Source organism: Wickerhamomyces anomalus (genome assembly GCF_001661255.1).
Source record: "Wickerhamomyces anomalus NRRL Y-366-8 unplaced genomic scaffold WICANscaffold_2, whole genome shotgun sequence".
NCBI lineage: Eukaryota > Fungi > Ascomycota > Saccharomycetes > Phaffomycetales > Wickerhamomycetaceae > Hansenula > Hansenula anomala.
In genome coordinates, this window is record NW_017567111.1 from 971,241 (window position 1) to 985,931 (window position 14,691).

Here is a 14,691-nt window from a genome sequence, read left to right on the forward strand (position 1 = left end):
AAAGCAACAAAATGTGGAATCTTCCCATTTTCCTCTTCACCATTGGATGTATCATCATTTATTTGACAATGTGGAGGTAATGATTTGAACCATTCAAGTAATTCATCTTCAATAGCAGAAACAGCAATTGTTTCATTTGGATTGATTGTATAAGTACCAAATGTGAAAACTTCAGGATTTGTATTCAACAATCTATGATGATCATTTTTATAAAACCCTGTTTGATCAAGATTCTCATTATATTCGATATAACTTGTAACAATCAGATTCAATAAGGAAGCCAGCTCTAATAACTTATTATGAACGCTCAAACATCTTGCACTTTCTAACTTCAATGGTTTCTTATTGGCCAACGTTAAATTTTCATAATTTTCAATTTGAAATTCAGTCCAACCATCCCATTCTTCCCAATCATCTTCAGAAATCTTTGGAATTGGATAATCAGCTTTTCTAACAACAGGAGATCTTCCTAATCTTAAACTCAAAAGCAAATTCAACAAATAAACACCACTCCAAGTTCTTTCTCTCAATTTAATCTCATGCTCCATCAATTTTTGATTGTTATTAATCATCAATCTTGTATCGACAGCCATTCTTGAAGCACTTGAAGTTAAAACCCATGCTGAATCCCATTCACCAATCTCATAATAAAATAAACCTAATAATAGCATTGATTGAATAGTCTCAATAGTGGAAGTTGTTGTTGTTTCTAATGCAATAACTGAATTTCTAGCGCAATTTAAACTCAATATTTTACTTTCTTCATTTATAAAACCATTGAATTTAAATTGTCCTAATGCTAAAATAGCCCAAATCAACCCAATGAAATTCCCATCAATGTTTGGATCCTTAACGTTAGATTTATGGGTATATCTAACAATAGCAAATCTATTAACCATAGGTAACCAAGGATGAACAACTTGAAAATATGAATCAACCAATTTTCTAGTATTTAGAGGAAATTGTAAAATTTCAGTAGGTAATGAATTCTTGGAAGTTGACTTGATATTGAAAAGTGAACCAACTCTGAATGGAGATTTTGAAGTTGGTGGTAAGGTTTGAACATAGTGCTGGATTGCAGTTGGTGAAAATGTTGAATTTGAAGATGATAACCCTTTATATTGTAAGGCAATCTTGTTGAAATTCAAAGCAGCATCTATGTTTGGACGAGAATGAGTTGGTGATTTAGTATCATTACTTGAGTTGGACCTTTCAAGCTCTTCACCTCCAATAGTTGGATCTTCTTCTTTAGCATTGGAATGTCTTTTAGATAGTCTTTCTGGTGATGATTCTGAACCTCCTTCTTTATTAGGAGTTTTCAAAGGTTTCAAGTTTGGGTCTTTGAGGTCCAAGTTCAAACTTGGTAAATCATTCAATAAACAATGTGTAAACAATGGTTTGATGTTTGAACTTTCATGCCAGGTGGTGTTCAAATCATTTATTTGACTGAAAAATTCATTCTTAACTTCAGGATCTGTTAACAAATTTGTCAACTTCAACAAGACTGAATCATCCTCAGTGAACAACTTTGTCAATAATAATTGTAATAAAAAATTCTTTGTCTCCAACTCTTTTGTATAACCACTTGGAATACCTCTTTTCTTGTTTGAGTCACTATAGACACAAGTTTCTTCATTCAATATACAAGAAGTGCATGGATTTTTCCCATTACATTTAGCTTTTTTGGAACGACAGTTATCACAAGCTTTGCTTATTCTTCTTCTCTTGATTGATTGTTGAGATTCACCAGCGGCTGAACCAGAACGTCGAGCAGATGAGCTGACACCTTGTTTTTGACTTGAACACATGATTTTGAATTGATAACGTAGATGGATCTGATACAGGAGATGTTTGACACAGTACTAAATTCTAAAAAAAGTTTGACAGCTATTATTCCATTATTGGTTGGACTTGATCTCAGCACGTCCTTTGTTGACTTTATCCACAAGTGGGCTGATACGAATTTCTTTAAATATATAACCAGCTGGCACTTCTGAAACGATTAGTAAAGAGGTCTAGAATGAATTGAGCCATTAGTAAAGTATATTTCCTTGGGAATCGTTGGTGGAATGTATTAGTATCCCAGTTTGGTTCTGGGCTTTTCACTAGATAGCTGAATTTCAAATTTCTACCACGAAAACAAACTTCCGCGTCTTGATAATGCGGGAAAATATTTAAGCGGTGACCAGGGTCAGTGCTTTGGGGCTGGAGGGTATACGTTTAAGCGGGTGAGAAATAAGTATGGCTGGGGTACTAAATGTTTATGCGATAGTGTTCATTTGTATAGTGCTTTATCTGGAGTCTAGATTAGTAAAATACAATGTTTTATTAATGCAGTTTGATTCTTGATGTTTAAGGACCTCATTTTGTTGTTTCAGACTTCTGCCATTGCTTGGAGTGTCAATATCAACACTAAACTTTGGTACGTACTAAAAAAACATAATAACGATCAACAACTCTGAAGCCAAGAGCTTGATAATTTCAATACCAAAATTTTGATTGAAACTCTTACTCTAGTATATACTATCTAACGACCACCTCTATTTAACAAGCGATATCTGACCTCAACGACAAGCCAGCTTCAACACGGCTCAAATACTTATAAAAACCAAAGAATGCTGCTAGCTTCTGTGTTGAAGCATATAGACACTTCTAACCAGTTGTGTCTTCTCCTTCCCAAAGAGTTTTATTTACCGGCCATAATTATAAATGGTGGTTGGAAATTTGATCATTTATATGTTTCAATTTAACAGTCTCCTCTGTCAATATATCACGTGTCTACAATTATACTACCGCTTACGTCCATAATACAAGATCGCGGCAGCTATATTTAACTTGATACATACGGACTCTACGCATACAATGAATTTCACAGACTGCAATACAAAAACATAATGTCAGTCTCATATTCCGTTAACAATTTTAATTGAGCTCGATATTGTGTGTATCGTGGTTTCCCTTTACGTTGTTTGGAAAGATTTTGCGTGGTGCTGCCCTGTCCATTTCGCATTTTGTCGCCTTCAGAATTTCAGAGTTCTGTAAAATCAACAACCAAATCTACTTTTCAGATCTGTTACAAACTCAACAAATGATCATTATGACTTCACAGATTGTATCTGGGGTTTCCTCAATACACACTGGCTAAATGCTGAGCCACTATACCTGTGCCAGAGCTATCTGTTTAAATACTTTGTTGGTACTCATGGTTGTTGGAGGTTTTGAAAGAGGGTTGTATTGGTAAAAGATTAACCGGGTATTGAATTTTTGCATCCTGTAAGTCAATCAACAGAACCAAACATATATTACCCATATATATAACGGATAATGTTCTTCTAAAAGATTGTATCGCTTCCATTGGTTTATCGTTATACATCATTATGTCAAATCCAATACCTAAAACTTATACTCCTTTAAAATTTGTCATTGTTGGTGCTGGTCTTGGTGGATTAGCTGCAGCAATTGGACTTAGATTATCTGGACATCATGTTATTATGCTAGAACAAGCTCCAGAATTAGGTGAAGTTGGTGCTGGTATTCAAATTCCACCAAATTCTACAAAGATCTTGGATGCTTTAGGTGTTCGTGAACCTTTATTGGCTGTTTCTCATGTTCCAAAATCTTACAATTTCAGAAAATGGGACTCTGGTGATTTGTTAAGTTATTTAGTTTTGAGACCTTACTGCTTAGAACAATATGGTGCTCCATATTTACATATTCATAGAGCCGATTTCCATAAAGTTCTTGTTGATAGAGCTATTGAAGTTGGTGTTGTTATTAAATTAGGTGCAAGAGTTATGAGAGTGGACTTTGATGATAATAGCGTCATCACAGGTGATCGACGTCAATTCAATGCTGATGTTATCATTGGTGCAGATGGATTGAAATCTCAAATTAGACAAACAATGTTGGGTAGACCAGATCCACCTCATAATACTGGTGATATTGCTTGGAGAGCATTAGTTAGATCATCTGAAGTTAGAAAACATGAAGATTTGAAGTTTATTTGGGAAGAACCAAAGATCAATTTTTGGTGGGGTCCAAATATACATGTTGTTGTTTATTTATTGAATTCAAACAGTGGTGAAACTGTCAATATTGTTGTTTTATCACCAGATACTTTACCACAAGATGTTAATGTTGAACCTGCACAACCTGGTGAAATTTTAGATTTATTTAGTGATTGGGATCCAAAATTGAAAAAATTGTTAACTTTGGTTCATCAAACTTCTAAATGGAGATTACAAAACTCTATTGAAATGGAAACTTGGGTTCATGAAACTGGTAACGTTGCATTAATGGGTGATGCATGTCATGCTACATTACCTTATTTGGCACAAGGTGCTGCTCAAGCTGTTGAAGACTCTGCTGTATTAACTGGATTATTTGGTAGAATCACTGATAAATCACAAATTCATGGATTATTGAAAACTTATGAAAATTTAAGAAAATGGAGAACTACTCAAGTTGTGCAAGGTTCAACTAATTGTAGGGATATTTTCCATTTACCAGATGGTGAGAAACAAGCTAAAAGGGATGCTTTATTGAAATTGAGTCCAAGAAAAGGTTATCCAAATAGATGGGCAGATCCTGTTTTCCAAAAATTCTTGTTTGGTTATGATGCTTTCAAAGAAGCTGAAAGAGGTTGGAATAGCTTTGTGGCTCATGAACCTGTTACTTTTGTTGATAATAGCTTGAAGCTATAGCAATTAAATTGATTGATTCGAAAGAGTTGATCAGATGTTTCGTGTGTATTGAATGAGTATTTATTTTATGGATTGAGTTGTAGATTGATTACTGAGTGGTGTAGTAGCACATTCAGTCAAAACAAACAGTTTGACCTTTGAGATGATATAGCATACCCCTAGAAAATCAGCTCCTGGCATAAATAAGGTTTATCAGTGCTTGGGGCTCAGCATTCAATATTCGTTTATCACTACATCTTCATAGAATATTTATATGTGTTCATTAAATTTCTTAGCTAAAACTTCTTTAAATCATCAGCAATTTCAAAATCAGCTTCAGTCTTTTCCTTGACTTCCTCTAATGTGGTATTATCAGCAATTTCAATCAATTTCAAATGATCATTATCCACAACGTCAAATACTGCAAGATCTGTAATAATTCTCTTGACACATTTAGTACCAGTCAATGGGAATTGACATTTTTTCAAAATCTTTGAACGGCCTTTTTTATCAACATGTTCCATCAACACAACAACTCTTGTAGCTTGAGGATTTGAAACTAAATCCATTGCACCACCCATACCTTTAACTCTTCCAGGCAATCCCCAATTAGCCAAATCACCATTTTCAGAAACTTGTAACCCTCCAAGCATTGTTAATCCAACTTTACCACCTCTAATCATGGCAAAACTTTCTTCTGAACCGAATAATGAAGCACCTTTCAATAATGTGACTGTCTCTTTACCTGAATTGATTAAATCTGCATCTTCTTCACCTTTTCTTGGATGTGGACCCATGCCCAATATACCATTTTCTGATTGTAACATGACTTGAGAATCTTCAGGAAGGAAAGCAACAGATAGATTTGGCATACCAATACCCAAATTTGCGGATTTGAAACCATTGAATTCTCTAGATGCACGTTGGGAAATCTTGAATCTTTTCAATTCTTTTTCATTACCAGAACTTAATAACTCTTCTGGTGATTTTTGATCTTCAGCCAATTTGACAATTTCGATTTCTTTAGGTGCAGTAGATTTAATGATTCTATCAACATAGACTGATTGTAAATGAACATTTTCAGGTTTGATTTCTCCCGGTTCGACAATGTTTTCAGCTTCCACAATAGTTAATTTAGCATTTTTACCAAAAGCAGTGTTGAAATTTTGAGATGATCCTCTAAACCAACAATTACCCAAGGTGTCAGCTTTAAAAGCCTTGACAAATGCAACATCAGCAAATATGCTATCTTCCAATAAAAATTTACGTCCATTGAATTCTCTTGTTTCTTTAGGTTTTGTAGTTTTCAATACTTCACCATTCTCACCATATCGAACTGGTAATTTACCTTCCTCAACCCAGGTACCCACACCAGTTGGGGTGTAAAAAGCTGGGATACCAGCACCACCAGCTCTAACTTTTTCCACCATGGTACCTTGAGGAGTCAATTCCAAATCAATCTTACCATCTAAATACAACTTTTCGAAAGTCTTGTTCATTCCAATGAAACTTGCAATCATTTTGGTGATTTGTCCAGATTGTAACAATTTTGATAAACCTTGCCCATCCAAACCAGCATTATTTGACACGGCTGTTAGGTTCTTGATGTCCTTCTTCTCTAATAATGCATTGATCAAGGTGTCAGACACACCAGAAAGTCCAAATCCACCAGATAGTAAAGTCTGACCGGATTGTATTCCTTCTAATGCTTCATCTGTAGTTTGAACCACTTTTGAGATTCTTGGAATAGCAGTAGATGAGAAACGAAATCCAGCTATTCTAAACAGCGTTGTTCTAGGGACAATTAGCTTAAACATTTTCCAATAACATCAACAACACTTGGGAATCCATCAGATACACATCATTCTGGATCCGTAGCTGTATATATATCATCAATCAACTCAATTATGCTCCTTTGTTAAAGTATCAACCGGTTCAAGACGCGACTGGTGTCGGAAGCCTGGCCGTTGTGTCTGGCTAATGAATTAACCCACCAGCTCTAAACTGGGGTACACCAGGTACCAGCGTATCAGGGACGTGAAGCGGTTGAAAGCTCTACCGGTAGAGCTCCCGAGTCTGTCAGGCTCATCACGACAATAGGCGATGATGTTATTTAAGAATGGTGGAATCCAGGTTGGTTTAGCTGGTTAATGCTGGTGTTCCTGAGCACCTCGATCCGATAGCCAAAATGTCAACAGCAAGACTGCTAACAAAATCGCCAAAAGACATCGTGATCCTCTCAGCCCTCAGAACTCCAGTGACAAAGGCTAAAAAGGGTGGGCTATCCAAGTTGTATCCAGAAGAACTGCTCTACAATGTCTTGAAAGGCTCAATTGAGCGTTCCAAAGTGGATCCGTCCTTGGTTGATGATATCTTGGTTGGTGCTGTGTTGCAAACACTCGGTGGTCAGAAAGCGAGTGCTTTGGCTGCTAAAGCCGCTGGCTTCCCAATAAAAACCACTATAAACACGGTGAATAGACAATGTGCATCTTCTGCTCAAGCTCTTAGTTATTTGGCTGCCTCGATCCGCTCTGGTGATATAGACTTTGGTATTGCTGCTGGTGTGGAATCAATGACACATGATTATTTCCCACATAGAGGAATCCCAACTAGAATTTATGAGCCATTCAAGAAACAAGCATCTTCTGAAGCTCAAAATGTTTTGATGCCAATGGGTATAACTTCTGAAAATGTCGCATCCAAATACAACATCTCAAGAAAAGATCAAGATGAGTTTGCATTGAAGTCTCAACAAAAAGCATTCAAAGCTACTGAGTCTGGTCATTTCCTAAAAGAAATCATTCCAGTGGAAGCTAGGGTCTCTGAAGAAGGCGAACCTGAAGAATATAAAACCATCTCAAAAGACGATGGTGTAAGAGGAAATGTCACTTTGGAAAAATTGTCAACATTGAAACCTGCGTTCTCGGAAACAGGAACTACAACTGCAGGTAATGCTTCACAGATCAGTGATGGTGCAAGTGCTGTGATCTTAACTACTAGAGAGAATGCTGAAAAGAATGGTTTGAAACCTATTGCCAAATTCATTGGGAGCTCTGTTGCTGGGGTTGAATCTCATTTAATGGGGATGGGTCCAGCTGTAGCTATCCCAAAATTATTGAATAGATTTGATTTAACAAAAGATGATATTGATATCTTTGAGCTGAATGAAGCATTTGCATCACAGTCATTATACTGCATTAGAGAACTAGGGCTTGATGAAACTAAAGTAAATCCTTATGGTGGTGCTATTGCTCTTGGACATCCATTAGGTGCTACTGGTGGAAGAGTCATCAGCACATTGATCAATGGGTTGAAAACTCAAGGTAAGCAGTTAGGTGTAGTCTCCATGTGTACCAGTACTGGTCAAGGATATGCTGGATTATTTGTCAATGAAGAGTAAATTGTATAGTTGTAATCAAAACTTTTTACTCGTAAAATAATTCATGTATCTGTCACAAAATATCGTGTCAGCAAAAAAATATGTAAATCAAAACACTGAAAATTTTGTAAACAAACTAGGTTAAATAGTTGATATTTGCTACAAATGTCACAAATAGGGTCACAGTCGACTAAGAAGAAGGTAGCACACGCAGTGCCCAAGTTTTATGGATGTTATTTGCTGCGATCAATACCCAAACCAAACTCATTTTACATAGGATCAACACCTGATCCAGTAAGAGTATGTACTCATTCATAGTCGGAACAAAGTCAAGATTACTGACCCCATTTTCCATAGAGACTACGGCAGCATAATGGTGAACTAAAAGCAGGAGCGTACAAAACAAAGAGAAAGGGGTTCAGGCCCTGGGAAATGATTATGATAGTTCATGGGTTCCCAAACAAAATTGCAGCTTTACAAGTGAGTCAAGAAACAATTTAACCAAAGGGAAAGCTTCTAACCATATAGTTCGAGCATGCATGGCAACATTCCTACCAAACACGTCATATTGAAAAAGTGCAAAGAATCACAACATCCAAGACTGCTGGTCGGTCTATACATCACAAATTAGGAAATGTTAGATTGTTATTAAATTCACCATTTTTCAACAAAATGAACTTGAAAGTTCAAATATTCAACTCTGAAACTTATAAGGTTTGGTATACGAATAAATTTGGCATTAATTTGCTAAACCAACTCATTCGTATAGACTATACAAATACTCCAGAGACAAATGAAATTATCAATATGCAAAACGTGATGGATTTCAAAAAGAAATGTATCGAACATGATACAAAGATCTTGTCAAGATTTCAAGAAGTTCTTCGCTACGGTGAGCATATATGTCATTTTTGCAAAGATGTGATTGATTATACAAAGACAAACTCAGAGTACCCACTTGTCTCATTATGTTACCATGATTCATGTGACCACATTTCACACCTTTCATGTCTTTCCACTCATTTCAGAACCAATGAAAAAGAAGTGCAAAATGTTGATGCTGATAAAGCAGCTATGAAAAAACTTTCCCAAAGAACAAAAATTACACAAATTACACAAATACCTGAAAGTTCAATCATACCTAAAAAGGGTTCATGCCCATCGTGTGAAAAAGTTCTAATTTGGACAACCTTGGTTAGATACTCCACTATGGCTAGATTAAATATCGGATATGATGGTAAAGAACCAACTGTCGAAGAAGAGGAGGATGAGTTGAATGAGATTGAAGCTACACAGGATGTTGTATAGAATGAAACACGGGAAAAACATCTTTTTTTCATCTAAAACTTGATGGACCAATCTTTACTCAAATCAACACCTGGGGTTTTGATAATTGCATAGTTTGTCTCTTGAATAACATCAGCATTCCATTCAGAACCTTGAGACACTTGAACAGAAGCTGGAGCATTTTCCAAGCCAACAATCAAGATTTTCTCAATAGAATTTGGAACAGATAATGAGCCATCTTTAACAACAGCTTGTAATTCACCATCTTGTAAACTGAAATCAATATATAAAAATTCACCATTTTCATAATTGAAGGTCTCCCCATCATCAATGTATAAGCTACCTTTTGCAGATTTGTTTGAATCAAGAGCAATGACTAATGTGTAAGGGTCATATTTCATCAATTTGGATGATCTACGATATCTATCCTTTCTTGGAGTAATTGAACCACCTTTGATCAAGATTGGTATTTTTTCTAATGGAGCATCAACTTTATGATCACCTTCACCTTGTAAACTTTCAAAAGTCTCATAATCATAATAAATTTCATCATCTGGTAAGTAAATTTCAACAGCTTCTGCACCTTCATCAGTAACTGGTTTCACTAATAATCCACCTAGGAAGAATTCATCTTCAATTTCAAAAGTCTTTGGGTTTGAAGGAGTTTCATAAAATAATGGATTGATAACTGGTACACCGGTTTTTGAAGATTCATAGAATTTAGTATAAATCAATGGTAAAATTGAATAACGGATTTTGACGGCGTCTCTCATATAAGAAGTATAAGGTTCACCGGCAATCCATGGTTCTCTTCTTCTTGAATCAATATGAGCATGTGCTCTAAAGAATGGATAAAACACAGCAGCTTGATACCATCTTGTTAATAATTCCTTGGAAGGATTACCAAAGAACCCACCAACATCAGCACCCGCGAATGGCATACCAGCTATATTTGAAGTTAAAATCATTGGTAAGGAAATCTTCAAATACTCCCATTTAGACATATTATCACCAGTCCACATAGCTGCTGATCTTTGAGACCCTGAATAGTAAGCTCTTGTTAGAATGAAAGGTCTCTTATTGACATATCTATCAATTAAAGCTTGATAAGTTGCCTCGTGGAAAGTTAAACCATAAATGTTATGATCTGATCTGATTTCTAGACCGCCATAATTGACAAGATCTTTTGGAGATGAAGTTTCAGGACCAGAGAAAATGGAAGGTTCATTCATATCATTCCAGATGTGGAAATTTGTAGCATCACCAGCTAATCCAGTACTATTTCTGAATAAATAAGTCCAATAATCATATGATTTTGGATTAAATGTATCAATCCAAACAGATTCACCTGGCCAACAATGACCTTTGAAAATATCACCATCTTTGTTTAATAATGCAAGGTCTTTAGATTCAACGTCTTTACTAACTTCATAACCTGTCTTCAAATGAGGATCAATAATGGCAACTAGTGTTCTTCCAGTCTCATCCAATTTATTGAGCATACGTTCAGGATCTGGGAATAACTCTTTTTTCCAAGTGAAGTATTTCTTAGCATCAGTATACTCAACATCTAACCAAATAACATCATATGGAATTTCAAATTTATCCATGTTCTCTGTGATTGTCAAAACATCTTCTTCATCATTATAGTTCCATCTACATTGATGGTACCCTAATGAGAACAACTGTGGAAGTTGAACATTACCAGATAATGAAGCATAAGATTGTGTAACCTCGGTTGGAGTTTCGCCAATTATGATGACAACATCTAAAATCCCATTTTCTGAGATCCAATGAGTCTTTGAATCAATTTTTGAGCTTAAAACTTGTTCATCTTGGGATTCTTGATCTTTTTTAACATCCACATAAGTATCTGCACCGTTAACCCAAAAGATACCTGCAGAGACACCAACTTTATGAGCAACCATGAATGGGATAACACCATACATTGGAAGTCTGCTATCAGTTTCATATTCAAAGATATCAACATTGTATAAACGATATGGTTCCGATTCGGAAGTATCTTTTAAGGATAAGCTATCAGCATGTTCTGGAATACCATAAACATGTTTGAAACCTTTGAAAGTAACATCTACTGCAACAGATTCTGGTCCAAATGGAACGGAATCATCTTTTGAATCTTGGAAATCGTCATGGAAACCATTAAAGCTTGACTCTTCTGGTGTTAAGTTTGCTTCATTCTCATCTTCTTTTCTAAAATGTTCGATGTTTAAAAATGATCTATCATTTAGCACCAATTGGGTTTCACCATTATATTTAACAACAACTTTGAAGTCTTGGGTAAAGATCTCCAATTCGTATTGATCTTTATCACCATAAATCACTGAAATTTTACCATTTTGTAAGTCATTGAATTTATAGTTTTGAGAAACAACAGGTTCGCCTTTGAAAGCATACTTCCAAGCATCAGCGAATCTTTCCTTGTTCAAAAACTTATTATTCCATTCAATTTGGGAACGATCTTCATCAACTCTTAATCTAATGTTGTTATTTTCCAAAATGTTGATCTGGAATGGTAATCTAACAGATTTAGCATCGTTGACTTTTTTGTAGATATCACCAAGGATAGTGGAGTTGGATTCAATATAGTTCAATGTTGACTCATCAATTGAGTATTTTGAAACATAATCAGGGTTTTTAGAGACTTCGCCAGCAAAATGTCTGTTTCTATTGCAAAACCCAGATTGTGCACATTTTTTGAAGAGGTAATCCTTGACAGCAAAGGCACCTTGTAGATAAATCGTGAGCAAAATGAAGAATTGGAATAACTTCATCTTCAACCAAAGCTAAGCCAATTGCCAATTGATCCAATGTATGGGGAGTTTTTGTCACTACAGTATTTCTTGAGATTTTGGATTCGTTGTTGGCGTTTTTATGCCAACTTGTTCTGTTGAAGGTTGCGTGCCCTGGTGCTAATGAACCCAGACACCAGAAAACATTTGTACCTGTGAAATTAAATAGCCATTCTTCAGGTTGGAGTCAATAAAGCATTTTAGAATGGATAAGTTTGTTGTTGATAGTAAGAACGATGAAAAATTGATCCAGAAAATGATCAAGGAGCTCGAGGGCGAAGAGCCAGTCAAAGAGCGTTCTCAGAAACCCAATACAGCTTTTTTAAACAGATTGTTGAACAATACCCAGAAACACAATGATAAAGTACGTGGCTCAGATGAAAAAGACACAAAGAAGCCATCGAAGCCTGTTGAGAGAATAGAGAAAAAGAAGAATGATAAACGTCATTCTTCGAAAAAGAAGCAAAAAGATACAAAGGAAAAGTCTGGTAAATGAGCTACTGTGAGTTTTCAGAATAACATTTATTATATTCACTTTTTACCAAAAAAACTCATCAAAGAACTTTGTTGCTTAGCACCACCTTTGGCAGCTGGTTTAGCCTTTTTGGTGACTGGTGCTGAAGAAGATGCAGGAGCTTCCCTTGCTTTGGGTTTTGGTTTTGGTTTTGTCTTTGGTTTCTCTGCAACTTTAGTCACCAAATAACCATCCTCATCATAATAGCTTGTGACCTCTCCTTCATCTTTCTTGTCTTCTTGAGATTTTTCATCTTCCACAACGTCTGGTTCTTCTGGTTGCACTTCTTCTGGTTGCTCCTCCACTTCCTTTTTATTCGGTTGACTTTGAGATTGACTGAAACTGCTATCAAATAGACCTTCTAGATCTTCATTCTTATTTGCTGCTGTTGTAGGTGTCTCTGTTGCTTCTTTTTCTGCTTCATCAGCTTCTTGGATAACAACATCGTCATCATCATCATCATCAAACATACTCTCCAACTCCTTTTGCTTTCTATCCTTCTCAGCATTTGATTCCTTCTGTTTCTTCAATGAAACTTCATCGGCCAAATCCTCTTGTTGAACTTTCTTTGCAGGTTCTGTCTTTGATCTTGGTTGTTGTTTTGCTTTAGTCTGTTTGCTGGATGATGCAAAGGTTGGTTGTGTGTTTGTTCTAGCTTTTGGTTCCTCTTTTTCCTTTGTTCTATTTCTGTTCAAAATTTGAGCTGACCTCAAACCCATATCAGGAAACTCTTTCTTTTTTGATGGAGCAGACGCTGGTGCTTTAGCTTCAGGCTTTTTGGTGGTGGAAATACTGGTATTTGATCTTGATGGTTCTTTAGTTGTTTGTGATGCAATTTTGACTAATTCTGGACCTTTAATCAAACCCCATTTGGCCAATTTAGACTCATCAACATTGAATTCTTGGAGTTGAGCATTTACTGTTGAGACTATCTCATCAATCTTAATGTTTTGTGGACTTAATGAATAAACTTGTATGGATTGAACTTGATCAAACTTTTCTCTATCTTTCAAATCCTTGGTTACTTTGATCTTTAAGTCAGTTTCACCACCGAATGTCCCTGAAATCAAAAAGGTAGCTTCCACTAGATCCTTGTGGTTTTTGTAGAAAGTGTACAACAATTTCTTTGCATCATTGACATGGATATCCAAATGTCTACTCAATAATTTGTAAGTGTACTAAAAATTGGTTAGAATCAAGGTAATTTCCACTGGGAAAAAAAAGTACACATACTGGCTTGTTCTCTTTCAGAACAGCAGTCTTCAAGATCTCGTTAGAGTCCTCCAAAACACCCATTATCAACACTTTGCAACTTACAAAATTGGATCAAAAGACGCGTAAATGTTCCAAAATTCGATTGTTAAACTCAAATATTCGCGAATCCATTTTGGTGTCCGGGTTCCAGTCGTGGCCTAGACCGAAAAGTTTTGCTCAGTTTTTGGAAAAAAATTTAACGTCGATTTAAAATTTGGTGTATAGATTGAACATTTGGAAAGCTCTTTATAATATAAATTCAACATGAGTGAACTTGGTGCTGCTGAGCTAGAGATTGCTCGTAAATATGACTTGACCAAGAAGGTTATTCCATTCTTAGATAGACACTTGATCTACCCAATTTTAGAATCCCTAAGATCAGAAGATTTATATGATGATAAAGCTATAACTCAATTAACTTTTGATTTATTCAAAGAAACCAATATGATCAGTTTCGTTAAAGAACAATGGAAAACTTTGAATCCAAATGCTCAAGTTCCAAAAGAATTAGAAGAAAAAGAAGCAAAAGTTGATGAAATTTTCAATAAATTAAACAATGAAACTAAAGAAACTTTAGATATTTTAAACTTACCAGAAGTTCAAGATCATTTAAAACAAGATAAACAATTCAACAGAGAATATTTAGAAAAGAACCATGGTATCACTGAATCCAAAATTAATGCCTTGTATGAATTTGGTCAATTCCAATATAATCGTGGTGATTACGTTATGGCTTCTGATTTATTAAGTAACTTCAGAGTT

General features: G+C 35.6%; 8 protein-coding genes across 8 annotated transcripts; 4 read left to right on the plus strand and 4 right to left on the minus strand.

Annotated features, from left to right (window-relative positions):
* Nucleotides 1–8: 8 nt before the first annotated feature.
* WICANDRAFT_61531 (uncharacterized protein) lies at nucleotides 9–1,808 on the minus strand (the record flags this gene model as incomplete). The annotated part of the gene is made up of 1 exon (XM_019183195.1): nucleotides 9–1,808. A coding segment is annotated over one exon (1,800 nt), but the record flags the coding sequence as incomplete, so codon positions are not given.
* A 1,569-nt stretch (nucleotides 1,809–3,377) lies between these two features.
* Nucleotides 3,378–4,703, plus strand: WICANDRAFT_83257 (uncharacterized protein; the record flags this gene model as incomplete). Its single annotated transcript, XM_019185512.1, has 1 exon — nucleotides 3,378–4,703. The coding sequence occupies one exon, from the start codon at nucleotides 3,378–3,380 to the stop codon at nucleotides 4,701–4,703; it is 1,326 nt and encodes a 441-aa protein (XP_019040178.1).
* Nucleotides 4,704–4,978: 275 nt separating this feature from the next.
* Nucleotides 4,979–6,499, minus strand: WICANDRAFT_83258 (3-oxoacid CoA-transferase; the record flags this gene model as incomplete). The annotated part of the gene is made up of 2 exons (XM_019185513.1): nucleotides 4,979–6,422; nucleotides 6,468–6,499. The coding sequence occupies 2 exons, from the start codon at nucleotides 6,497–6,499 to the stop codon at nucleotides 4,979–4,981; spliced, it is 1,476 nt and encodes a 491-aa protein (XP_019040179.1).
* A 371-nt stretch (nucleotides 6,500–6,870) lies between these two features.
* WICANDRAFT_28720 (thiolase family protein) lies at nucleotides 6,871–8,082 on the plus strand (the record flags this gene model as incomplete). Its single annotated transcript, XM_019181532.1, has 1 exon — nucleotides 6,871–8,082. One exon carries the CDS (start codon nucleotides 6,871–6,873, stop codon nucleotides 8,080–8,082), a length of 1,212 nt encoding a protein of 403 aa, XP_019040180.1.
* Nucleotides 8,083–8,226: 144 nt separating this feature from the next.
* SLX1 (endonuclease) lies at nucleotides 8,227–9,369 on the plus strand (the record flags this gene model as incomplete). The annotated part of the gene is made up of 3 exons (XM_019185514.1): nucleotides 8,227–8,361; nucleotides 8,419–8,541; nucleotides 8,590–9,369. 3 exons carry the CDS (start codon nucleotides 8,227–8,229, stop codon nucleotides 9,367–9,369), a joined length of 1,038 nt encoding a protein of 345 aa, XP_019040181.1.
* Nucleotides 9,370–9,401: 32 nt separating this feature from the next.
* Nucleotides 9,402–12,143, minus strand: ROT2 (glucan 1,3-alpha-glucosidase ROT2; the record flags this gene model as incomplete). Its single annotated transcript, XM_019181594.1, has 1 exon — nucleotides 9,402–12,143. One exon carries the CDS (start codon nucleotides 12,141–12,143, stop codon nucleotides 9,402–9,404), a length of 2,742 nt encoding a protein of 913 aa, XP_019040182.1.
* A 549-nt stretch (nucleotides 12,144–12,692) lies between these two features.
* WICANDRAFT_77639 (uncharacterized protein) lies at nucleotides 12,693–13,971 on the minus strand (the record flags this gene model as incomplete). Its single annotated transcript, XM_019184587.1, has 2 exons — nucleotides 12,693–13,853; nucleotides 13,909–13,971. 2 exons carry the CDS (start codon nucleotides 13,969–13,971, stop codon nucleotides 12,693–12,695), a joined length of 1,224 nt encoding a protein of 407 aa, XP_019040183.1.
* A 222-nt stretch (nucleotides 13,972–14,193) lies between these two features.
* On the plus strand, nucleotides 14,194–14,677 carry WICANDRAFT_61537 (eukaryotic translation initiation factor 3 subunit E; the record flags this gene model as incomplete). Its single annotated transcript, XM_019183196.1, has 1 exon — nucleotides 14,194–14,677. A coding segment is annotated over one exon (484 nt), but the record flags the coding sequence as incomplete, so codon positions are not given.
* Nucleotides 14,678–14,691: the final 14 nt, after the last annotated feature.